The 25,551-nt window shown below is 48.0% G+C and overlaps 2 protein-coding genes and 1 non-coding gene across 3 annotated transcripts in view; 1 reads left to right on the top strand and 2 right to left on the bottom strand.

Annotated features, from left to right (window-relative positions):
• The first annotated feature begins 2,438 nt into the window (after positions 1–2,438).
• Positions 2,439–3,601, top strand: LOC138081111 (14-3-3 protein theta). Its single transcript, XM_068974196.1, has one exon. It carries the CDS (start codon positions 2,473–2,475, stop codon positions 3,208–3,210), a length of 738 nt encoding a protein of 245 aa, XP_068830297.1. The 5' UTR covers positions 2,439–2,472; the 3' UTR covers positions 3,211–3,601.
• A 2,326-nt stretch (positions 3,602–5,927) lies between these two features.
• The window catches only part of LOC138092050 (two pore channel protein 2-like), a 56,058-nt gene continuing 36,434 nt past the window's right edge, over positions 5,928–25,551 (bottom strand). Inside the window, exons 10-19 of the mRNA XM_068987938.1 lie at positions 22,399–22,543; positions 20,146–20,331; positions 18,790–18,851; positions 17,247–17,334; positions 15,770–15,839; positions 14,321–14,540; positions 14,023–14,113; positions 10,511–10,624; positions 10,157–10,281; positions 5,928–6,058 (exon numbers count right to left, since the gene is read on the bottom strand). Of these exons, the coding sequence (XP_068844039.1) occupies positions 5,928–6,058; positions 10,157–10,281; positions 10,511–10,624; positions 14,023–14,113; positions 14,321–14,540; positions 15,770–15,839; positions 17,247–17,334; positions 18,790–18,851; positions 20,146–20,331; positions 22,399–22,543 (1,232 nt within the window). The remainder of the gene's footprint in view (positions 6,059–10,156; positions 10,282–10,510; positions 10,625–14,022; positions 14,114–14,320; positions 14,541–15,769; positions 15,840–17,246; positions 17,335–18,789; positions 18,852–20,145; positions 20,332–22,398; positions 22,544–25,551) is intronic.
• On the bottom strand, positions 11,216–11,324 carry LOC138093528 (U6 spliceosomal RNA). Its single transcript, XR_011146112.1, has one exon. It is a non-coding gene; the product is annotated as a U6 spliceosomal RNA (small nuclear RNA).

The raw sequence follows: 25,551 nt of genomic DNA, 5'->3' as shown, positions 1-25,551 counted from the left end.
GCACTTTAGGAAAGTAGATTGTTTTTGGTGGTGGTGGTAGTGATGGGTTTTTGGGTTTTTTTCTCCATTTCATGGTACGAACTGTAGCAGTTATCTTCATTTCATTATAAATTAGTTGTCTGGATCACATACACGGTTTATCTGCACAAGGACAAAAGCTCTGCATCCAGGGGGCAACTGAGGGACTTCTCTGGTGGTCCAGTGGTTGACCTCACCTCCCAGTGCAGCGGGTGAGGGTTCTATCCCTGGTCAGGGGGCTAAGATCCCACAGGCCTGGGGGCCAAAAAAATCAACACATATAAAACAGAAGTAACATTGTAACAAATACAATAAAGACTTTAAAAATGGTCCTTATCAAAAAACTTAAAGGTGGGGGCAACTGAGATGGACGCCACAGACAGCAGTGTTGGGGGCAAAGAAACCTCCAACTCACCAACGGAGACTGGAGTTCCCTGGGGACAGAGCTGGGTTCCATTTACCCCATGTCTCGAGTTGAGCAAGGGCCCAGCTCATCCTAAGTGCCCAGTATGGGCTGGATTCACCAAGGTTCAGATTTAATATCTACTTGGGCTTCCCTTGTAGCTCAGTTGGTAAAGAATCTGCCCGCAGTGCAGGAGACCCGGGTTCGATCCCTGGGTTGGGAAGATCTCCTGGAGAAGGAAATGGCAACCCAATGCAGTATCCTTGCCTGGAAAATCTCATGGACAGAGGAGTCTGACGGGCTGCAGGCCATGGGGTCACAAAGAGTCGGGCACGACTGAGCGACTAACACTCAACTTGCACTTGGGTCGAGGTCTTTCCCATTCATTCTCACTCCCTACCGCCGCCACCTGCTCCACTTCCCAGTCCCAGCTGAGAACAACGCTGGTTACTCCAGAGACTCAAGAGATCCCTGTTACCAGTGCCTTTTCGCTTTGGATTACATCTGCGTCTAAGGCAATAGTTCTAAGAGGTACTTTTCCCTAAGATGCACCCGAGAAGCCGCAAGTGTGGCCCAGGCATATCAGAGATAAGCGCTCAGAGATGGTTGGGCATCGGCACGGCACATAAACACACGTACAACGCTGCTTCTCCTCACCTTCTCCGTCTCCAGTCCCGGGAGCCAGTGTCCTCGGTCCTCCTCCCTCATCGAGTCAGTGCATCTGTCCCACTGGCTCTGTTCTGAATGGTTCCAGTGAACCCCTCTCTGGGTCGGTCCAGCTGCAGGCAGGCTAAGCTCCAGTAACAGAGCGCCCACATAAGGCAGCTTAGGGAAGACAAAGGTGACTGTGACCTCGTTAGCCTGGGCTGGGCAACCCTGTGCTAATGCTGACCCTGCCATGCTGAACAGGAGGCTTCCAGGATGTTCTGATGGCTGCCATTTCCCAGCAGAGGTGGGCATTGTTCCCAGGGGCAAGACCTTCAAGCTGTGGACCCCAGCTGAGCTCAGCCCACAGACCAGACACAATCAAGTTGGTTGTGTCTCTTGCCAGGGAGATGAGGAATGACGTGTCCAGCTGGGAGCCCAGGTGCCAAAATGTGGGGGTGACTAGTCCCCTAAAAGGCAGAAGAAAGACCTGGAGAAAAGTGGCCACAGCGGCCACCACTCCCGCCCCACGTCCCCTGCCTTACACTGCAGGCAGCTGCTGGGGCGGGCTGGTGCCCCCCTGGCTGCTGCAAGAAAGTGGCAATCCGATCCTAGGCGTCCGACCCCGAGACCTGCTTTCCTCCCGGGGTGGTGGTGGTCGGGTCGTTAAGTCATGTCTGACCCTTGCGAGTCCATTCCTCCGGCAGGGCTCACACTTGAAAAACAGAAGTTACACAGCAAAGCTTCCTCCGCTGTTAATACTGAGCAGGTGAACAAGTCAAGAGACGCAAATGGTATGGAGCCGCCGACAGCAGTGTGTGTTACCTGCGTCTACACTTCCACAGGAAACAATTACTAGTAAGTGAGAAAAAGCAAGATCTTGAGCATGATAAATGTCATCCCCATTTAGGATAAAAGATGCAGTGATACAGGGGCTTCCCTGGTGGTCTAGTAGCTAAGACTTCTCGCCCCCAATGCAGGGGCCCAGGTTCAACCCTGGTCAAGGAACTGAGATCCTGTGTGCTGCAACTGAGACCAGGCACAGCCTAAGTAAATAAATATAAACTTTAAAAAATGAAATGATATATTAATACACATGATATCCATGACTGTAAATGCGTAGATTTACTTCCAGAAAGATAAGCACACATTTGGCAGTTACCCCTGGAAAGGCGGGGGTCAGATTGTGAGTGGAAGAATGAAAGAGAGGGGCTGAGGGGGAAGGATGGGGGAAGGGATAGTTAGGGGGTTGGGGTTGGACATGGGTACACTGCTGTATTTAAAATGGATAACCAGGGACTTGCGCCTCGGCCGCGGAGATGTGAAGGCCTCCTCGCCGCGCCCCCCCACCCCCTGCCAGCCCCCCGGGTCCGCGCTAGACCTCGCTGTCCGCTCCCCCGGCCCCCATGGAGAAGACGGAGCTGATTCAGAAGGCCAAGCTGGCCGAGCAGGCCGAGCGCTACGACGACATGGCCACCTGCATGAAGGCCGTGACGGAGCAGGGCGCCGAGCTGTCCAACGAGGAGCGCAACCTGCTGTCGGTGGCCTACAAGAACGTGGTCGGGGGCCGCCGGTCCGCCTGGAGGGTCATCTCCAGCATCGAGCAGAAGACCGACACCTCGGACAAGAAGTTGCAGCTGATCAAGGACTACCGGGAGAAAGTGGAGTCCGAGCTGAGGTCCATCTGCACCACGGTCTTGGAATTGTTGGATAAGTATTTAATAGCCAATGCAACTAATCCAGAGAGTAAGGTCTTCTATCTGAAAATGAAGGGAGATTACTTCCGGTACCTTGCTGAAGTTGCTTGTGGAGATGATCGGAAACAAACGATAGATAATTCCCAAGGAGCTTACCAAGAGGCTTTCGATATAAGCAAGAAAGAGATGCAACCCACACACCCCATCCGGCTGGGGCTGGCTCTTAACTTTTCTGTGTTCTACTATGAGATCCTCAATAACCCGGAACTGGCCTGCACACTGGCTAAAACGGCTTTTGATGAGGCTATTGCAGAACTCGACACACTGAATGAAGACTCGTACAAAGACAGCACCCTCATCATGCAGCTGCTGAGAGACAACCTCACATTATGGACATCAGACAGTGCAGGAGAAGAATGTGATGCGGCAGAAGGGGCAGAAAACTGAGTGCATACAGGGTGTCACCTTTCTTCCCCTTGAAACCTTTTTACTCATCTCCATTCCTTACTCCATTTGGATTTCCTATAGCAAAGAAACCCATTCATGTGTATGGAATCAACTGTTTATAGTCTTTTCACACTGCAGCTTTGGGAAAACTCCATTCCTTGATTTGTGTTTGTCTTAGCCTTCCTGGTGTGCAGTTACTGCTGTAGAAAAGTATTAATAGCTTCATTTCATACAAACATAAGTAACTTCCAAACACTTAACGTAGAAGACTAAAAATGTATCTGGTATTTAAGTAATCTGAACCAGTTCTGCAAGTGACTGTGTTTTGTATTACTGTGAAGATATGAAAATGTAGCTAATTACAATTTAAAGAGTGTTCTACATAACTTCTTAATTTCCACATTCCCTCCCTTACTCTTCTTCAGAGATTTCCTTTCAGTAAGCAACTTTTCCATCCTCTTAATGTATTCCTTTTTAGTAGGAATCCAGAAGTATTAGATTGAATGGAAGAGCATTCTACATTTTGGGGCTGGGGGATCACAGATTTAAATGCCTCCTGTATCATATGTGATGGAGGTCTTGTGTATCTGTGACAACAGGGAGTTTCCTTCTTCACTCTTCATTTGCTGCTGTTTAAGTTGACAACTTCCCTTCCCAATAAAAACTCACTCACAAAAAAAAAAATAAATAAAATAAAAAATAAAAAATAAAATGGATAACCAGCAAGGACTTGCTGGACAGCACAGGGAACTCTGCTCAACGTTATGTGCAGCCTGGATGGGAGAGGAGTTTGGGAGAGAATGGATCCATGTAAATGTACGGCTGAGTCCCTTCACTGTTCCCCTGAAACTATCACAACATTGTTAACCGGCTATACCCCAACACAAAATAAAACCTTTATAACACAGAAAAGAGCAACTTTTCCTTTTTGCTATAGTTCTGTATTGAATGTTTTACAATGACTGCATCGTTTCGAAATAATTAAAAGAAGAAATGGCCAGCATATTTTCAAATTTAAAAAATTAAGTTGCCACTAAGCACATTTAGCTTAATCCTTTACAGAATGATAAATGTTAAATATACAAAGAAATAAGAGAGGTCTGGATGGATGGCAGGACTCCACAAATCCCAACAGATGGGTCAGCGAGGCCCTCATCTCCTGGGAATCATGGTGGTAATGGAATTCCAAGTACCAACGCCGAACACCAGCTTTCTAGGTTTTAACCCAGGAGGTTAAACGCCATCTGGAGCACACAGTCAGCATTCCAACCACCATCCACACAGTGCACACAGTCTGGGAGGCAGGTGCCATCTGCCCCAGACTTGCAGGTGAGGATGCGGGGCCCAGAGAGTTTAGGTGGCATGGTCAGTGGGGAGCCAGGCAGGAAACCAGTCTGGCCTGAGAGTCCTGGTCCTGAAGCCTTCACTTTGCACCACGTCACCCTCAGAACAAGGAAATGTCCCTCCCAGGCCAGGCTCAGCTGCCACCCTGACATGTGACACGTGACCGAGCCCTCACTGCATTCAGAGGCCTCAGGTCAGGAAGCTGTACTGCTCGTCGGCCAATCCCCTTTCTCAGGACAGGGCTAGTGACAGAAAAACCAAGAGTCCTGCCCTGACGCCTCTGGAAAGGGCTGACTTACTCAGGACGCAGCTGTGATCAGCAGTAGGTTCAGAGACAGAAAACAGAATGGTGGCCAGTGGGAGCTCGGGGAGAGGGGCGAGGAAGTTACTGCCTCACAGTGCAGAGCTGCCTTCCGGGTGATGAGAAGTTCTGCAGGTCTGCCGTACAATGATATGAATATACTTAAAATTACTGAACTGTACACTTAGAAATGGTTATGGTGGTAAATTTCATGTTGTCTATTTTACCATAATTAAAAATGTTTTAAATAAAATGAAAAACGTTAGTCGTTCAGTCACGTCTGACTCTTTCCGACTCCATCTGCAGCCCGCCAGGCTCCTCTGTCCACGGGATTCTCCAGGCAAGAATACTGGAGTGGGTTGCCATTTCCTCCTCCAGGGGATCTTCCCGACCCAGGGATCGAACTCAGGTCTCCTACTTGGCAGGCGGATTCTTTACCATCCGAGCCACCAGGGAAGCCCTTTAAATAAAATAAATCCTTTAATTTCCCAGAAGGAGTAGGTTGCTGTATTGAGAGATTTGAAACTGGGGAAAATGGCCTTAGGGAGCAACTGACTCGAAATCTTGCTATCATTGCAATTTAATTCAAGAAACTTTGAGAGCCTCCCTTGAAAAAGAAGCAATTGTGACAGAATTTGATCTTCACATTCATATTGTTCCTCATTTCAAATAAACACCGCATCCAAAAGCTACCATGCTAGGGCGTGTTCCTTTAGCGTATTTCGGTGCTTTAAATTCATTCAGTAACACCACAGCACAGTATTCATTTAGCAAAGTACCATATAAAAATAAAGAAAGCCTTTTCCATATCCATCAAAAGTACTTACATGTATGAGCAATGCCCTCCACAAACTGCTTACAGATATTCCTCTCCTTGCTTCTGTGGTCAGCTCTAAGCATGACCCCAGTGGGACCACACAGAGCCAACAACTCAGGACGGGCAGGGCGATCCACAATCTTATCAAAACACAGATGGGAGCCCGGGCTGAGAAAGTAACCTCTAGGTAGGAAACGCGAACAATAACGATAGCTTATCTTGGTTTCCAGTCGTGGACGATTCCCAGGCTCGGGATCAGGCACTGTTACCAAAATTGATTTTCTTGGGTGAGAAGTTCAGAATCTCCTCCAAGGAAGGGTCTTTACCCTCTGGAGCTATTTCAGACTCAAACATCTGCTGCAACAAAGTGTCCACCGTCTTGTACTCTGGGAGGAAGGAAAAAGGACACATGGAACCAGACTGTGGGGGGAGGAGGGGAGCATCCAGCCCCTCAGAGCTGGGCTTTCCCGAAGGAGGACCTCGGAGGCCATCCCACAGAGCTCCCAACCCCCGCGGAGGCTCTGCAGACCAAGGAGAAGGTCCTCCTTGAAGGAGGCAGGAGGCCCACCTCTGGGGTGGCGTGCCCGCCCCACTCCTCCCTGCATCTATGCTGTGCTGTGTCTAATTGCAAGAGACGGTGTCCCCGCCAAAGCCCCAGCTGGAATTCAGACAGCTTTGCATTCACTCAATGTTGTTGTTTAGTTGCTAAGTATGATCAACTCTGTGTGCCCTCATGGACTGTAGCCCACCAGGCTCCTCTGTCCATGGGATTTCCCAGCCAAGAATACTGGAGCAGGTTGCCATTTTCTTCTCCAGGGGATCTTCCCAACCCAGGGATCAAACCCACATATCTTGCACTAGCAGGCGGGTTCTTCACCGCTTGAGCGACTGATCTAGCTGAACTGAACTGAGCCACCAGGGAAGCCCCCCTGGGTTTACTCAGTCAATCCATAATTCACTGCAAGTCAGTAAAGTAATTAAACAGCTGATGGTAATGACCGCGTGTCCCAGGCACATTGTGAGGCCCTGGGAATACAGTTCAGTTCCGTTCAGTTCAGTCTCTTCATTGTGTCTGACTCTTTGCAACCCCATGGGATGCAGCACACCAGGCCTCCCTGTCCATCAGCAACTACTGGAGCTTGCTTAAACTCACGTCCATTGAGTCGGTGATGCCATCCAACCATCTCATCCTCTCTCGTCTCCTCCTCCTCCCACCTTCAATCTTTCCCAGCATCAGGGTCTTTTCAAATGAGTCAGTTCTTCGCATCAGGGGGCCAAAGTATTGGAGTTTCAACTTCAGCATCAGTCCTTCCAATATTAAGGACTGATTTCCTTTAGGATGGACTTGTTCGATCTCCTTGCAGTGCAAGTGATTCTCAAGAGTCTTCTCCAACACCACAGTTCAAAAGCTTCAATTCTTAAGCACTCAGCTTTCTTTATAGTCCAATTCTCACATCCATACATGACCACTGGAAAAACCATAGCTTGGACTAGATGGACCTTAGTTGGCAAAGTAATGTCTCTGCATTTTAATAAGCTGTCTAGGTTGGTCATAACTTTCCTTCCAAGGAGTAAGCATCTTTTAATTTCATGGCTGCAGTCACCATCTGCAGTGATTTTGGAGCCCCCAAAATAAAGTCTGACACTGTTTCTACTGTTTCCCCATCTATTTGCCATGAAGTGATGGGACCAGATGCCATGATCTTCGTTTTCTGAATGTTGAGTTTTAAGCCAGCTTTTTCACTCTCCTCTTTAACTTTCATCAAGAGGCTTATAGTTCTTCTTCTCTTTCTGTCATAAGGGTGGTATCATCTGCTTATCTGAGGTTATTGATATTTCTCCCAGCAATCTTGATTCCAGCTTCTGCTTCATCCAGTCCAGCATTTCTCATGATGTGCTCTGCATATAAGTTAAATAAGCAGGGTGACAATATACAGCGTTGACATCCTCCTTTTCCTGATTTGGAACCAGTCTTTTGTTCCATGTCCAGTTCTAACTGTTGCTTCTTGGCCTGCATACAGATTTCTCAGGAGACAGGTTAGATGGTCTGGTATTCCCATGTCTTTAAGAATTTTCCACAGTTTGTTGTGATCCACACAGTCAAAGGCTTTGGCGTATTCAATAAACCAGAAGTAGATGTTTTTTCTGGAACTCTCTTGCTTTTTTTATGACCCAGCAGATGTTGGCAATTTGATCTCTGGTTCCTCTGCCTTTTCTAAAACCAGCTTGAACATCTGGAAGTTCACGGTTCATGTCCTGTTGAAGCCTCGCTTGGAGAATTTTGAGCATTACTTTGCTAGCGTGTGAGATGAGTGCAATTGGGCGGTAGTTTGAGCATTCTTTGGCATTGCCTTTCTTTGGGATTGGAATGAAAATTGGCCTTTTCCAGTCCTGTGGCCACTGCTGAGTTTTCCAAATTTGCTGGCATATTGAGTGCAGCACTTTCACAGCATCATCTTTCAGGATTTGAAATAGCTCAACTGGAATTCCATCACCTCCACTAGCTTTGTTCGTAGTGATGCTTCCTAGGGTTACTTGACGCTGCACTCTAGGATGTCTGGCTCTAGGTGACTGATCACACCATCGTGGTTATCTGGGTAGTGAAGATCTCTTTTGTGTATTTCTTCTGTGTATTCTTGCCACCTCTTCATATGTTCTGTTAGGTCTATACCATTTATGTCCTTTATTGTGCACATCTTTGCTTGAAATGTTCCCTTGGTATCTCTAATTTTCTTGAAGAGATCTCTAGTCTTTCCCATTTTATTGTTTTCCTTTATTTCTTTGCATCGATAACTGAGGAAGGCATTCTTATCTCCTCTTGCTATTCCTTGGAACTCTGCATTCAAATGGGTATATCTTTCCTTTTCTCCTTTGCATTTCATTTCTCTTCTTTTCACAGTTATTTGTAAGGCCTCCTCAGACAACCATTTTGGCTTTTTGCATTTCTTTTTCTTGGAGACAGCCTTGATCACTGCCTCCTATACAATGTCATGAACCTCCATCCATAGTTCTTCAGGCACTCTATCAGATCGAATCCCTTGAATCTAATGTCACTTCCACTGTAAGGGATTTGATTTGGGTCATACCTGAATGGTCTAGTGGTTTTCCCTACTTTTTTCAATTTAAGTCTGAACTTGGCAATAAGGAGTTCATGATCTGAGCCACAGTCAGCTCCTGGTCTTGTTTTTGTTGACTGTATAGAGATTCTCCATCTTTGGCTGCAAGGAATATAATCAATCTTGTTTCAGTGTTGACCATCTGGTGATGTCCATGTGTAGAGTCTTCTCTTGTGTTGTTGGAAGAGGGTGTTTCTACGACCAGTGCCTTCTCTTGGTAAAACTCTATTCGCCTTTGCCCTGCTTCATTCTGTTCTCCAAGGCCAAATTTGCCTGTTACTCCAGGTATTTCTTGACTTCCTACTTTTGCATTCCAGTCCCCTATAATGAAAAGGACATCTTTTGGGGGTGTTAGTTCTAGAAGGTCTTGTAGGTCTTCACAGAACTGTTCTGCTTCTTCAGCATTGCTGGTCGGAGGATAGACTTGAATTACTCTGACACTGAATGGTATACCTTGGAAACGAACAAATGTCATTCTATCATTTTTGAGATTGCATCCAAGTACTGCATTTCAGACTCTTTTCTTGACCATGATGGCTATTCCATTTCTTCTAAGAGATTCTTGCCCACAGTAGTAGATATAATGGTCATCTAAGTTAAATTCACCCATTCCAGTCCATTTTAGTTCACTGATTCCCAAAATGTTTACTAAAATGTTCACTCTTGCCATCTCCTGCTTGACTACTTCCAATTTGCCTTGATTCATGGGCTTAATATTCCAGGTTCCTATGCAATATTGCTCTTTACAGCATCGCACCCTACTTCCATCACCAGTCATATCCACAACTGAGTATTGTCTTTGCTTTGGCTCCATCTCTTCTTTCTTTCTGGAGTTATTTCTCCACTGATCTCCTGGGGATACAATGGAGAACAAAAAAGACACAGCCCTGCACCTGTGGAGCTTTGAGTCTGCAGAGAAGACAGATGGTGACCAGGCAGTCACTCAGCAGTGACTGTGCAGCTGACCTGTGCTAAAAGATGGGGGAGGAGAGCTGGGGGAGCTCCCAGGAGCACCTGACTTCTTGGGGAGCCCAGCGTGCTTCCCCAAGGAAGCAGAGACCTGTGGGAGGAGAGGCCTTGATTAGGCAAGGAGGGGTGGACGGGATGAGAGCATGGGAGAGAGCAGCATGTGCAGGATGGAGCAAGAGAGCCCAGGAAGTGGGGCCAGCAGGACTGAAGGGCAAAGGCACAGGGGGTCCTGGGCTGAGATATTCAAGGGAACCAGATATGGGGCCCCCAAGCCCATGGCAGGTCTTTACCCTTGACCCACAGAAAGCCCCTGAAGGTCAGGTTTGCATCCTGGAAACATCACAGCAGCTGCTATGAGAAGGATGGATCAGAGGCAGCTTCGGGTTGGGTTAAACTTACTTTTGGATGCAATTCTGAAGTACAGGCCTCTCAAGTCCTGCTTTTTGTTGCCTCCTTCGTCCGCACTGAAGCCACTGTCCTTGGTGTCCACGTTGTCAATGAGCCCCCCGTCCTTCATGTCTTCCCTTCAGGGAGGAAGACGTGTGTGAACACGGCCAAGTCCCTCAGCTGAGCCCCTCTCTGTCCTCCCAGCCGTGGCCCCACGCCACCCGTGCAGCCAGTGAGGGTCTCTGAGAACTGGCACCTAGGAGCCAGCTGGCTGCCATGGGACCTTGAGGGTTAAAGGTGGTCAGGACCCTGCCAAGAACACCCCACCTCCAAAGTCCGCGAGCCATGTCAGGAACTGCTACTCACTCTTGGACCCCCACTCCAAGCTCCTGAATCTTCTTCTCAATGGCAGTTTCCACTTCACTCTTTTCTAACGAATACGCCACAAAAAACGCCTCCAAGATGAATGCTATGAAAATACTGAGAAAGAATAAAAGGCAGAGGGTGTTCTACTGAGTCAGCCACGGTCTAGATGATGGGAAACCGTGATGCCAAAGGGTTTTCAAGCCCACATGAGAAAAAGGCTGCCCATCTTTGCAAAGAAAACAGAACATGAAGAAGAAATGACAATATGTCTTTCAAGCACTGGGCACAACTTGCTTGCATCTGGAAAATCATTCTTCCTCTACATCCTATCTAAACAGTGACTATTAAGAAAATGAGGGCTTTCTTAATTCACAATTTTTAAAGGTTATATTCCAGTTATAGTTATTATAAACCACTGACCATATTCCCTGTGTTGTAGCTGATGATAAGTCACTTCAGTCATGTCCAAGTCTTCGGGAGTCTAAGGACTGTAGCCCACCAGGATTCTCCAGACAAGAATACTGGAATGGGTTGGCATGCCCTTCTTCAGGGGATCTTCCTGACCCAGGGATGGAACCCGAGGCTCTTATATCTCCTATACTGGCAGGCAGGTTCTTTACTCCTAGCGCCACCTGGGAAGCCCATTCTTGTATCTTATTTTATATGTAACGGTTTGTACCTCTTAATCCCCTGCCCCTATATTGCAAAACTATGAAATGAGTCACCAATTTGTGTGTCATCCTTGTGCAGGGGCAATGTAAATCTTCTTTGTATATGGTTCCAACTTTATCACAAGTGTTGCCAGACCAAGCACAAAAATACAGTTTAAGGGGAAGCTTAGGCCAAATAATGGTTGATAGACAACTCTCCCTGAATGTCTCATGTTTCTGCACAGTCTGGATCCTGGAGCAAAGGCACTGAGTCAATTTAGGGATGTATTAACTGTAAAAAAAAATTCGCTTATGGAAAACCCGAACTTTTTGACCAGCCCAGTACACTAGCCTCCGGAGATGTCCCATGGGAGTAAAGCTTGGCGCTGCCTCCTCCCCAGAGATCACTGTGGCTATCAAAGACCTCTCCTCCCCAGAGACCTGCTTACATTCAAGAGTGAAAACACGGTCTTTCTTGAACTTACTTACAAAACAGAAACAGACTCACAGACTTAAAGAATGAACTTATGCTTGCCAGAGAGGAAGAATGGGGGGAAAGGACAGTTAGGGAGTCTGGGATGGACATGTACACACTGCTGTATTTAACATAGATAAACTTTTTGAAATTTAGTAATGTTTATCTTTTTGCCAGTTTTTCTAAATGTCCTCTGGACATCTAATAACAACTTATGAGATACAAAATTTTTTATATGTTTGTGTAGGATATGACTACTATAAATTAAATATAAATCTATTATATTTAAATTATTAATGATGTCATTCAAGATGCTCCTATTCTTATTTTTTCTGCACTTGATAAAATATTCTCAGAGAAATGTTAATATGTCTCTCTATGATTATATATTTTTTCTTTTCCCTTATATTTCTTCTGATTTTGCTTTATGTACCTTTGTTTCTTTGCTGTTAAGGTGTCTAACAGTTTATGATCTCTATCTTCTTTGGGAATTGTACATTTATCATTAAAATTTTTCACCTTTGTTTCATTTAAAATAAATTAAATTTTAAAAATAAAACAGAAAACCAACAGAGGCCCATCTAGTACAGGGAACTCTGCTGAATGTCACACGGCAGCCTGGAGGAGAGCAGAGTTTGGGGGAGAATGGACACGTGCATATGTGTGGCTGAGTCTCGCCCCTGTTCACTTGAAACTATCACATTGTTAACTGGCTATACTCCAATACAAGGAAAAAGGTTTTTAAATAAGGTATTTCTGTTTTTCTCTCTCTCTCCAGAGGGGAGGATGGGCAGGTCTTCCCAGATATACAGATTAGAGCTTCCTCATTTTGAATTTCTCATTCTACAATCCAGCCCGTCCAGCTGGCCCTCCTCTCGCTGCTTAGTGGGGACTGGGGCTCAGGGAACAGACCCAGGTATTGCTCCGGCTGCAGCTTCTGCCATGAGGAATGAGCTCTCTCTGCCTTGGGCCCTAGGTGTCACGCTCAGTCACTACACACACACAACACACACGCACAGTGGCCCATCAGTTTGTGAGCAGGGAATCCCAGCCCCTCACCACCCTGACGTAACACAGTGCTGCCAGAGCCCCGGCTGCCACCACCTCCTCGTTACCTTGGGGAGGAGAGCAGCAGAAAAACCCCCACAGCTTTTCACGGTGCCCCGGCCCACCCCAGCATTCTGAAAATCTCTCTTAGAGCCACTCGGAGGCGTTTTTCTCTTGTTCCTGTTGTACGTTCTGTCCAGACTGTGCAGGACCAGCAGCGCTGAGCGGTTCTTCCCCTCCCGTCCCGCTACCAAAACTAGTGGGTTGGTGGCCAAAGCAGCCTTGAGGTAGCAAGGCCCGGGGCTGGGCTGTCATGCCAAGAGTTGTGTGCCCTGGGCGCTGAGAAGGGTACAACAGCCACATAACATCTCCGGGAAAAAACTCAGCGATCAAGGGCCTCCCTGGTGGCTCAGTGGTAAAGAATCCATTTGCCAATGCAGGGAACACAGGTTTGACCCCTGATCTGGGAAGATCCTATATGCTGCGGAGCAACTGCTGAGCCTGTGCTCTTGAGCCCATGGGCCACGAGCACTGAAGTGCACGCACCCCAGAGCTTGAGCGCTGCAGAAGGAGAAGCCACCGCAATGAGAGCCCGCACCCCAGCACGAGAGTGGTGCCCACCTGCTGCAGCCAGAGAAGAGCCTGAGCAGCAGTCAAGACCCAGCACAGCCAATGAGTAAACAAACGACCAAAGTTACTTAGAAAATGCAAACCCGTGATCAGGGAGACTCAGATTCCCACAAGGAACTGGAATCAGAGAGATTGGCAAGCCTGAAGGAAAGCCCTCTGAAGGGCTGAGATGTCGTAACTGCTTTCAAAGAGTGGCTGAGCTCCCCCACCCCCAGAAGACAGATCAGGACAGAACCGGAACCAGTGAAGAGAGTTAACCAGTGGCACCTTTCCATTCTACCTGTGCAAGGACAGGTGAGGACCAGAGCTGGACAACAAGAAAACTAGCTCGTTTAGGTTCTAACAAGTCCCAGGAGTTGGGCAGATTTCAGCAGAGGGTGGAGGCAATTCACAAGGATGTTCATCCCAGTGGGGAAGGGTAGGGGGACCCACCAGGACCCCAGAGCCCTTGTGACCCAACCAACTTGTGAAGCTATGAGATGTATATGACATATTGATATGCACGGCTGGCTGACGCTGAGGAACACAAGTGTGAATAGAAGTTAGACGCCTCCTTTCTGGTGTCCTGGGCATCTAGCAAGGGAGAGATGACCCATCCTCAGGGAACTTCAGGGTGGAGCCAGGGAGGAGGGAGGTGCAAGCGGCTGTAGGTCTGAGGGTGGTGGTGGTGGGGTAGATCTGGAAAGGCCCACTGGCAGGAGAACACTCACTTCACAATGAGAATGACGACCACAACGTGGAAGCCGATGAAATACAGCTTTGCTGCCTGGTGTGTCACGAGGGCAAAGCCGTCCGCGAGGAGTGCAAAGCTAAGGCACCAAACCTGCGAGGTCGTAGCTCAGTTGCTCAGTCGTGCCCCACTCTTTGCGACCCCTGGACTGTAGCCCGCCAGGCTCCTCTGTCCACGGGATTTCCCAGGCAAGAATACTGGAGCGGGCTCCCACTTCCTTCTCCTCCCAGAAGCTGCTCTGAGCAGCCCCCACCACGCCCCCTCCTCAGAAAGGATATCGTGCCACTGGTTAACCACGGTGAGCTCCGTCAGCAGGATGAGTGAGGACGCCAGGTCGTTGAAGTTGTTTTTGCAGTACCTGCCTCGGGCAAATGCTGAGTCTTTTAAGGCTGGGTTCCCACACACCGCGGCATCAGGACTGCCAGAACTGGGGTCCAGGAAGTGGACTTTGCCGTGGAACGCTTCCATCCCAATGATGGCAAATGCATAGTAGACCACCTAGGGCGGGCGGCAGGGTCATGGGGTGGCACGCGGGGTGAGGGGAGGCAGGAGGACATGGACAGGGGTGGGCCACGTGACAACAGCCAGTAGGAAAGGCTGCTGCCCTCATTCCAGGAACGGCTGCCCCCTAGCCATGAGTTCCAGCAACATCAGCAAAAAGGGTGGCTGGGGTTTACCCACCCAATGCTGGGGTGTTCAGGGACAGGAGACACACTGGCTGGACCACACCTTGACCTCTCCCAGAGTCCCCATTTACAAAGTCAAAGTGATGCTGCTAGCAAGTCAGGGCATTCAATTTGCTCTTGCCGTTCACTCCTGTCTGACTCTGTGACCCCATGGCGTGCAGCCCACCTGGCTCCTCTGTCCATGGGAATGTCCAGGCAAGCATACTGGAGCGGGTTGCCATTTCCTTCTCCAGGGGGTTTTTCTGACCCAGGGATCTAACCCACGTCTCCTGAATTGGCAGGTAGATTCTTTATTGCTGAGCCACCAGGAAAGCCCAACTCATTAGATTTCAAATATTTGTCATACTGTATAGCGATTTCCCACTGGAGTTTAAAAAACAATCCAGATACGAGAGCCATGCACTGGAAGGAGCTTAAATCCCTGAGAACCACCTGGTGGTTAGGGCTAGGAATACCTCCCTGGACTGCGGGTGAGAAAAACTGTGACGAGATTAACCCGCGGAGGCTGGGGTGTTCATTACAGCAACCAGCGTAGCTGAACCGTTTGCAGGTATAAAGGCCGGACATTTATACACACTTGATATTTTTAAAAATGGCTCCTAGAAACCACTGACCTCATTGATTTCATCTCTCTTTCTTTCCCTCACTTAAAATAAGGCTCAGAGAGAGCTGCTAAGAATGAATCTCTTAGACTCCCCTGGTGGTACGGTGGCTAAGAATCTGCCTGTCAAAGCAGAGGACACAGTTTGATCCCTGGTCCAGGAAGATTCCACACGCCCTGGGCAGCGAAAGCCCGTGAGCCACAGCTAATGAGCCCGGGTGCTGCCACTACCGAAGCCCTAGAATCTGCGCTCTGCAGCAAGAGAAGCCTCCACGATGAAGAGCCCACCCACTGCAGCGGAGAGTAGCCGCGGCTCGGCGCAGCCAGAGCAAGCCCATGCAAAGCAACGGAGGCCCAGTGCAGCCCGAAATGAGAAAGTAAGTTTTAAAAGACGAACGTCTTACCACTTGCTTCACGTGGATCAGAAAGAAAACACTCACCAAGACCAGGCCGCCGAATGTCAGCATTGTGGGGCCAATGTTAATTAAGGTGGTCACGATCACCCGGAACCTAGGAATAAAATGAAGTTTCTGACACAAGGAACAGGGCACGTAAGAATAAAACTGACAGCATCCTAGCACCTTTGGTTTTAATGCCTCTCCCTCCCGTCCTGGATCTGTTCTCTAAATGCCGCTAGGAATCTGCCTTTACAATTTTGTCAATGTCAGTCCATCTACTGAACTGGGTGGGAGGGGCAGCAGGTGGTTAACTTGTATTTCACCTAGAGCAAAGCAAGCCAGTTAAAAAAAAAAAAAATGAGAAAGATAATCAGTTTCACCAGTAAGACAAAGGCTGAAACCCAGCCTGGGACTTCCCTGGTGGACCAGCGATTAAAATTTTACCTTTCAGTGCAGGTGGGTGAGGGTTTGATCCCCGGTTGGGAAGCTAAGATTCCACGTGCCTTGTGGCCAAAAAAACAAAAAATAAAACAGAAATAATATTGTAATAAATTCAATAAAGACTTTAAAGACGGTCCACAACAACAAAAAACTTTAAAAAAAAAGAAAAACCATACAGTCTCATCTGATTTTTTTCCTCCACCTTTTTCTACATCAAAAATCCAGTCTGTATTAAAGCTTCCTTGGAGACTTAGGTTGAAAGAGTGAGTATTTTGTGGGGTAGCAGGCCAGTCCTGGAATGGAGGCATCCCCCTATACTCCTAGGAAGGAACCTAGCCTATCCAAAACAGAGTGGCTTTTCCAGGCTTGGGGAGCAGACTGCTAGGTCTGTGCCCTAGTTCTGTCTCTTTCTAGCTGTGCATCACTGGGGAAACCTCTCACTCTCTCTGAGCTCCAGTGCCATGACCCATGAACTCAGGATCATCAAAGCCCCTACATCAAGCATTGTTGGAAGGATTTAACAAGCGCCAATACTTTGGCCACCTGATGCAAAGAGCTGGCTCACTGGAAAAGACCCTGATGCTAGGAAAGATTAAGGGCAGGAGGAGAAGGGGTGACAGGGTGAGATGGCTGGATGGCATCGACTCAATGGACATGACAATGAAGGACAGGGGAGCCTAGAGTGCGGCAGTTTATGGGGTCACAAAGAGTCAGACACGACTTAGGGACTGAACAACAGTAAGACAATGGTTATCACACTGTTAGCATTAGCTGCCAGCATTAGCTGCCGTCATGACACGCAAGCACAGTTGGGGGACCAGGTCACGTGGATGAAAGTGATGGACTGACTTCCTGCCCTCAGGGAGCTGCCACGGGTCCCCTTCAGCATCTTCACAGGCTCCCTGCCCCTGCCCACTGCCCCCGCCCACTGCCCCCGGAGAACCCAGGTCCTCTATACAAGTTCCACCCTGGGGACACAGGTGGGCATGTTTCTAGCTCCCAGGCAGGATGGTTTCTGTCGAGCCCCAGAGAAGGGAAACCATTCAGGTGCAATGGTTCCCCATGGTTTCATCCTTACCTCTGAATGCTGACGATGACCCGTAGGAGCCGGAGTATTCTCAAAATCAAGACAATATCCAGTACCTGCTGACTGTTGTATTTTCTCGCTGGAAAAAGAACACAGTCAACTCTCATTGTTCTTTCTGAGCCTCCAGCTTGTCCCTTAATTCAGCGACGCCTGAGACTCTGGGGGTCCTGGGGAAATATGCACTTCACTTCAAGAACAGGGTGATGGCTCCAAGCAACAGGAAGGGAGGGCTCTGCAAGCTGATCAGAGCGAGCTGAGCAGCCCTGCCAGCCCTAGAGCAAAGGCTCATGAGCGCAGGACCAGACTGCAGACCATCATTAAGAAGTGACTGTGGGCCCCGTGCTGTGGAGCACATTTCAGCAAGCCCTTTTCCCCCAGCATTCATTTCATAGTCAGGTTAAGCTACTCTGTCTGGAATTCCCTGGTGATCCAGTGGTTAAGAATCTGACTGCCAATGCAGGGGACATGGGTTCAGTCCCTCGTCTGGGAAGATCCCGCGTGCCACGGGATGACTAGGCCCATGCCAGAACTACTGAGCCTGTGCTCCAGAGCCCGGGCTCTGCAACAGGAAAAGCTACTGCGATGAGAACCCACGAGCCTGTGCACTGCAACCAGCAAAGGCCACGCACAGCAATGAAGACCCAGCACAGCCAGAAATATAAATAAATAAGCATTTGAGAAAAAAAGAGAACCTGCTTTATCTGTAAATAATCTTCTCTGCCTCTACAGGAAGGAGGGTGCGGGTGCTGAGGGCACATGTCGGGAAGCCAGAGGAGGGTGGAAGGAAGAGGGTGGGAGGACAGTGGGCAGAGGCTGACGCCACATCTGGGTCCGGGGCCAGGGGCCAGCATGGGCAGAAGGTCAAGGGTGAGCCCTGAGACCAAGGGCAGTTTTGGAGAAATAACCAGGTGAGTGTTTGGTATGATGACGCCTGCACGTGAATCTCTACATAAAGAAGCTGAGCACCGAAGACTTGATGCTTTTGAACTGTGGTGCTGGAGAAGACTGTTGAGCATCCCTTGGACAGCAAGGAGATCCAACCAGTCAATCCTAAAGGAAATAAACCCTGAATATTCATTAGAAGGACTGATGCTGAAGCTGAAGCTCCAATACTTTGGCCACATGATGTGAAGAACTGACTCACTGGAAAAGCCCCTGATGCTGGGGAAGATTGAAGGCAGGAGGAAAAGGGGACGACAGGATGAGATGGTTGGATGGCATCACCGACTCGATGGATGTGAGTCTGAGCAAACTCTGGGAGATGGTGAAGGACAGGGAAGCCTGGCGTGCTGTGGTCCATGGAGTCGCAAAGAGCTGGACACAAATGAGCAACTGAACAACAACAACCATACAGCTAAACACAGACAAAGCTGCCATCCCTCTCCAGAACATGGAACATTCTTACTGACTCTCCTTCATCCCCTCTGCATTGCTCCAAACACCCCAAGAGTGCACCATGGATGTTCTACAAAGGTTACTGACTGAACACATGATCCAGGAAGCAGAGAAGCTGGGAGTGGGTGATGACACTGACCTTGAATGGTGGTGTTGGCCACAGTGGCCAGCAGGGCTGCGATGATGATCAGCGTATCGAACCTAACAGTGAAGAAGCAACATCAGTAAGGAATCAAGGGAAAGGTCTGTCAAGCTCAGGATACAGTGAATCCTAAGAAAATGCTAAATCCAATCTCCTAGGGAAAGCCAAGATCCAGCCATCAGACTCATTTCCATGATTTTTAGGACAGCAGGTACAAAGAAAGAAAGACTGTGTTTGACCATTGACTGGCTGCACCAATGAACCATTCCAGGCAATCTGTAGAAATCAACTAATTCACATCACTCTGCCTTCCAGCACAGCTACATACTTGCAAGAACACTGACACATTTTCAGAAGACACAGTATAATTTTTCTTGGCATTAATTTTACTAAATGCATTGTAACTTAAATTTTTTTTTCTTTTTGTGTTTAGGCTACACTGAGCAATGTGTGGGATCTTAGTTCCCTGACCAGGATCAAACCCACATCCCCTGCATTGGAAGCATGGAGTCTTAACCACTGGACCACCAGGGAGGTTCTGCAACTTTCTAATTAAAGATGAAATTCATTGTGCCATTACTTTTCTTTCTGACATAAGTGCCGTGGTCCTGGACAACACTGGTCAGGTCCCTCCTGTTGGGCCACACAAGAACTCTAGTGAGTTTCTTGGCACTGAAAGTAGTGACTACAGAGATCCAACTTTCCAAACTGTGTCCTCCTAAATCTGGTGTTCCGTGATGCCTGACACTCGGCGGCACCCGAGATGGTGTGCAGCACGCGGGCAATCATTTGAGGCTGGGAGGTACACAGCCTGGAGGACAGAAGGTCACAGAGACACATCCAGCCCAGCAAAGAGCTCGCTAAGGTCCACATCATTCAGCCACGCAGGCCATGTTTTCTGATAATAAGACTAGACGAGCGTGGGGCCTGGTAGTTCTGGAGGGAACTGTCTCACTGGGTGTGTGTCCTAAGATTTCTGTTCAAATTCAAGATGTGGTTCTAATTTTAGCCAGTCATTTGAACCGACATCATAAATCACAGCTCTGACAACCAGATGTTCCCATGTCCTCAAGACTTCATTATAAGAAGCCTGGGGACTTCCCTGAAGTCCAGTGGTTAAGATGCCACACTTTCACTGCAGGGGGCACAGCTTCGATTCCTGGGAGGACCAAGAACCAAGATCCCTCGTGCTCTGTAGCATGGTCAAAAAAACAAAGCAAGACTAATGAGCAAAAAGCAACAAAAAAGAAACCTCAAAACTAGGCAGACGAAGCTGCGTTCCCACAGTGTGACAGGAAGCCCTGTCTTCACCCATGGTCCCCCGGCCACCCACAGAAAAACACACAGACTCACCAGTTCCAGAACTGCTTCCTTCCAAAATAAGCGCTGGGTTCATACGTGTACAATTTCAGGAGAATCTCAATGATATACAGAGAAAGGAAAAGCCATTCTGCGTAGGAAATTAAGGAGTCTTTCTCATCCAAAGCAATGAATATGGCATTTATTAGAATGATGACATCGTAAACCCAGACAAAAATCCTGGCAGGAGGGAAAAAAGAAGAGATTCTGTCATATTTTGCAGTTAAAAAAGAAAAAGGCAGTTTTAGAGCCCTCCAGGGACAGATGTGTTTCCTGTCAATGTGATGAATGTGATACACTCACCACCTCCCACTCCACCAACACACACACACACACACACACACACACATTCACCCCTCATGGAAAGAAAGGTTCCAGCATGGTCAGGGCCCTGAAATTCACCTGCCTCCCAGGCTTTCCTGCCAAGCAGAAAATGAAGACAGAGCGAGGGAGCAGGATGAAGGCCTAGTGTTCCCAAGTTCGCCTTCCGGCACAGCAGCTGGGTCAGAGGAAAGGTTCAGTAGAATCAGAAGGCAAGGAGAAGGTTTAGGAACCACTGTATCTCCAGTGCTTGTCCCTGGAAAACTGCAATCTTTTGCTAAGAAAGCTCCTGAAAACTTCTTTTTCTTTTTTAAAACCAAATTCTCTTTTATTTTTCTAAACAGGTTAAGATTATTTTAACAATATTTTCTATTTAACACAGTACATCCAAACTACCACCTGCTTAACATGTAATGATCGTAAAAATTACAAGCGAGATATTTGGCATCCTTTTTTGGTATAAAGTCTTTGAAATCCGGCATGTATGTGTGTGTCTTCTTGTGTGTCTTTTTTTAAATTGGGATATAGTCGCTTTATACACACACAAGACTTCCAGGGAGTCAACATGTCCTATTTTCTCACCAAGTCAGGGGTGAAAAGGGATTAAAAAAAAAAATGTGCTATTTGGGCTCAGCATCAACTTTTCAACGCCAGAGCGGGTTGCCCCAAGCAGACATCTGTGTGCTGTGCTCCTGGGTGAATCCTGGACGTGGCTGCAGGAAGATAGAGTCCTAGCCCACTGTTCTGGGGAAGCTTCAGACTCTAGGGGCCAGCCCTGGATGCCACTTGTGGACACACAAACATCCATCGTGTGAAACACATCTGTAGCTCAATGTGGAGATGAATGGAAGGGACCCTTTACATGGAGGGTTTTGGTTAATACAGAATATGGGCGCTGAAAGGGATATTTACCTGCATCATAGGCGGGGCTACTTTCAAGGACTTCTGAACCATTTACTTTCTTAAAAAAAAATATTTATTTGCAACAGGTCTTAGCTGTGGCACGTGGGATCTTAGATCTTTCTTGCAGCATTTGGGGTCTTTAGTCATGGCATGTGGGATCTAGTTCCCACCAGGGACAGAACTCGGGTCCCTTGCACTGTGAGTGTGGAGTCTTAACCACTGGACCACCAGGGGCATCCCATCATTCACTTTTACGAGACAAGAAATTCAAAGACGGCAAGAGGGGGAATCTCTGCTGATAGGAGTATTCCAGGCAACACGTAGTAAAAATAAGGTCTCCACCCAGGATAAAGGACTCTTGCTGGAGTCCATTGTGCTGTTCAGTCACGTCTGACTCTTTGCGACCCCATGAACTGCAGCACTCCAGGCTTCCCTGTGCTTCACCATCTCCCGGAGTTTACTCAAACTCACGTCCACTGTATCGATGATGCTATCCAACCATCAGTCTGCCCCCCATTCTCCTCCTGCCCTCAGTCTTTCCCAGCATCAGGGTCTTTTCCAATCAGTTGCTTTTCACCAAGTCCATCTACTTGAGAATAAAAGATTCAGCTGACATTCTTAACAGTCATTCTAGTGATGCTAACTCATGTCTTCCTACCACATACTTTACAGAGTCAGAATACACTTGCCATCAACTTCCTAATGACTCTGATAGGGCTGGAACTTTCTGAAATCAGAGAGTGATTCGCTTCACTGACTCAGGAAACACAGCCAGTCTGTGGCTCTTGAGCATTAAAAAAAAAAAAAAATTTGAAAAAGGAAGCGAAATCTAAAAGCCTGGCCTCTGGCTAAGGTTAAACACAGCCTGTTCAAAACCCTTTCCATGCCTCCCTGAAAAAACAAACACAGCGAGCAGGGGGTGACTTATAGCTTCAGTAGTGAAATGTATTCAGTCCAGAAAGCACTAACTGATTCCATTACTTTGAAAACAACTTGAGAGAAAACTGGCCCCATCTCACTTGCCTGTGTTGAACCATCTTCTGGACCAAGAGGCTTGTGGACGACTGGTATACCCGAGGCATCCAAGTTTCCAGTGGGTGTTTCTTGATGTTGATGGCGACCACCCGGATGTTGAGGAGGTCAGCCAAGCGTAGAAAGTTCATTTTGTCTGCAATGAAAAGACGACCCCCCAATACGGGGCCGCTGTGACACTAAGGTCCAAACAGTGACACCGAGACAGCACTCTTGGATCTGCATTTCACAGATGAAGACCTGAAGCCTCAAAGGCCAAGGCCACGGGGCCAATGAGTGGCCCCGCCTCCCGCCTGTCCTCACGCAGACCCTGAGCCAGCCTAAAGCAGCCCGACCAAGCATGTGCTGGTTCACAGACGCCACCGCCTCCCTCCCTGCCTCCCTCCTCATGTCCCTCCTCCGTGAAGACAGTCGCTGCCGCCCACATCTGCCTGACCTGCGTTTCCAGCCTCAATCCCATGCCCCATCCCAGCCTCAAAACCTCCAAGGCAGGTATAACCCTTTCCCTTCAACCCCTACCCTTTTCTCGGCCCACTCTCCTCTCTGCCCCTTCTCAGGGACTCACTCAGACCCACAGCCTCCACAACACACTGGCGCATCGTCCCAGGCCACAGCACAGTGATCACTTTCTTTTTAAAAATAATTAGGTAATGAATGCTTGGCTGCGCTGGGTCTTCACTGCTGTGCAGGCTTTCTCTAGTTGCGGCGAGCAGGGGTGCAGCGAGCAGGGGCCGCTCTCTAGATGCAGCGGCTTCTCTTGTTGCAGACTATGGGTTCCAGAGCACGGGCTCGTAGTTGTGGCACACGGGCTCAGGCACCCCTTGGCATGAGTCTTGGAATCTTCCCAGACCAGGAATAGAGCCTGTGTCCCCTGCGTGGTCAGGTGGATTCGTAACCACTGGACCACCAGGGAGGCCCACAGGGATCACTTTCCTGACGAGCCTGGACCCGCCCAGCTGCTGAGCCAACGCCCTCAGGACCTGCTGGATGCCCAGGGCCAGCAGGCTATTCTACATCACCCCGTGCGCCTCTCCCCGACCAGGCATGTGGGCTGCTGACCAAGAGTCCACTGGGCTGCACGAACAGGAGTCCACTGTTCATGTACGAACCTCCGGTTACATACACCTTCAAGAAACATCACATCGATGGATGAAATCAGATTGTACACAAGAGTGTTGCTGCTTTTTTGAAAACCAAGTTGAAGGCTTTGTTAAGCTTTAAAGAAAGTTGTAAATTGCAGGTACAGATTCAGGTAGAGCTAAGATAGTTGTTAAAGAGTGGGATGGATTTTTTTTTAATTTTTTTAAAGAAGTATTTTTAAAAAAATATTTATTCATTTGGCTGTGCTGGGTCTTACCTGCAGGATCTTTTATCTTCGTTGTGGCATGTGGGACCTTTACTTGTGGCATGCAAGCTCTTGGTTGTGACATATGGGATCTAGTTGCCTGACCAGGGATGGAACGCAGGCCCCCAGCCTTGGGAGCACACATTCTTAGCCACTGGACCACCAGGGAAGTTCTGAGATAGAGGTTTTAAATTCTAGAATGCTTCTCAGTTAGAGGCCTAGATGATGGCCAGGTCCCCACGTTTTCAGAAGTAAACAACCAGTCGTGGCTCTACAGATGTCACCATAATGATTAATTTAAGACGATCAACACCCAGGCAAAGAGAAAGCCCCAGCCATGCTCAAAGTATGGCCTCATCTGAGTGAGCAGCCTGAGTCAGACGAAACACCGAGTGATACTCCACAGTCATGTTGCCTATATTCTCTAGGAGTGCCACAGTAAAGAAGCTGCCTGCACATGGAAGATCCAGGTTCAGTCCCTGGGTTGGGAAGACCCCCTGGAGAAGGAAATGGCAACCCATTTCGGTGTTCTCGCCTGGAGAATCCCACGGACAGAGGAGCCTGGCAGGCGATAGTCCATGGGGTTGCAAAGAATCGGACATGACTAAGAGATTAACACTACACACTCAGTGATCCTAAGAACATCAAGGTGGATGAAAGCATTCTTAGATATCTTAGGATATCTAAGGATATCTTATTCTTAGATTCGATTCTGGGTCTTTAGAGTTAGAACCAAAACACATATATTTGTCTTAACAGCCAAAGGCATGTAGTACCCAGTCAGGGGGAAGGGCAGCCTGGGAAAATTAGTTGATGTGATAACTTGAGTTCAGAGACTTGGGCTATGTGAGCTCCACCATCAGAGGGCAGGGAGACACTGACATGACAACCGCAAATAGGGTTCCAGGGAACCTACTGATAAGAATCCAGCCAAGGGACTTCCCTGGTGGGAGTGGCTAAGGCTCTGAGGTCCTAATGCAGGGGCCTGGGGTTCAGTCTCTGGTGAGGGAGCTCGATCCCACACGCTGCAACTAAGAGTTCGAAGGCCACAACTATAGAGTCCACTGTGGAGAACAGTGTGGAGATTCCTTAAAAAACTGGAAATAGAACTGCCTTATGACCCAGCAATCCCACTGCTGGGCATACACACCGAGGAAACCAGAATTAAAAGAGACACATGTACCCCAATGTTCATCGCAGCACCATTTATAATAACCAGGACATGGAAGCAACCTAGATGTCCATCAGCAGACCAATGGATAAGAAAGCTGTGGTACATATACACAATGGAGTATTACTCAGCCATTAAAAAGAATGCATTTGAATCAGTTCTAATGAGGTGGATGAAACTGGAGCCAATTATAGAGTGAAGTAAGCCAGAAAGAAAAACACCAATACAGTATACTAACACATATATATGGAATTTAGAAAGATGGCAATGATGACCCTGTATGCGAGACAGCAAAAGCGACACAGATGTATAGAACAGACTTTTGGACTCTGTGGGAGAGGGAGAGGGTGGGATGATTTGGGAGAATGGCATTGAAACATGTATAATATCATATAAGGAACGAATCGCCAGTCTAGGTTTGATGCAGGATACAGGATGCTTGGGGCTGATGCACTGGGACGACCCAGAGAGATGGTATGGGAAGGGAGGTGAGAGGGGGGTTCAGGAGTGGGAACTTAAGTACACCCGTGGTGGACTCATGTTGATGTATGGCAAAACCAGTACAGTATTGTAAAGTAAAAAAAATAAATAAAATAAAAATAAAATAAATAAATATTAAAAAAAGAAT

This window comes from Capricornis sumatraensis, chromosome 1, assembly GCF_032405125.1.
Source record: "Capricornis sumatraensis isolate serow.1 chromosome 1, serow.2, whole genome shotgun sequence".
Classification (NCBI taxonomy): domain Eukaryota; kingdom Metazoa; phylum Chordata; class Mammalia; order Artiodactyla; family Bovidae; genus Capricornis; species Capricornis sumatraensis.
Note: the sequence above shows the minus strand (reverse complement) of the source record. Positions and strands in the feature narration are given on the sequence as shown.

Excerpts from the sequence above, each read along its gene's own strand:
- LOC138081111 (XM_068974196.1), top strand. The coding sequence starts at position 2,473 with ATGGAGAAGACGGAGCTGATTCAGAAGGCCAAGCTGGCCGAGCAGGCC.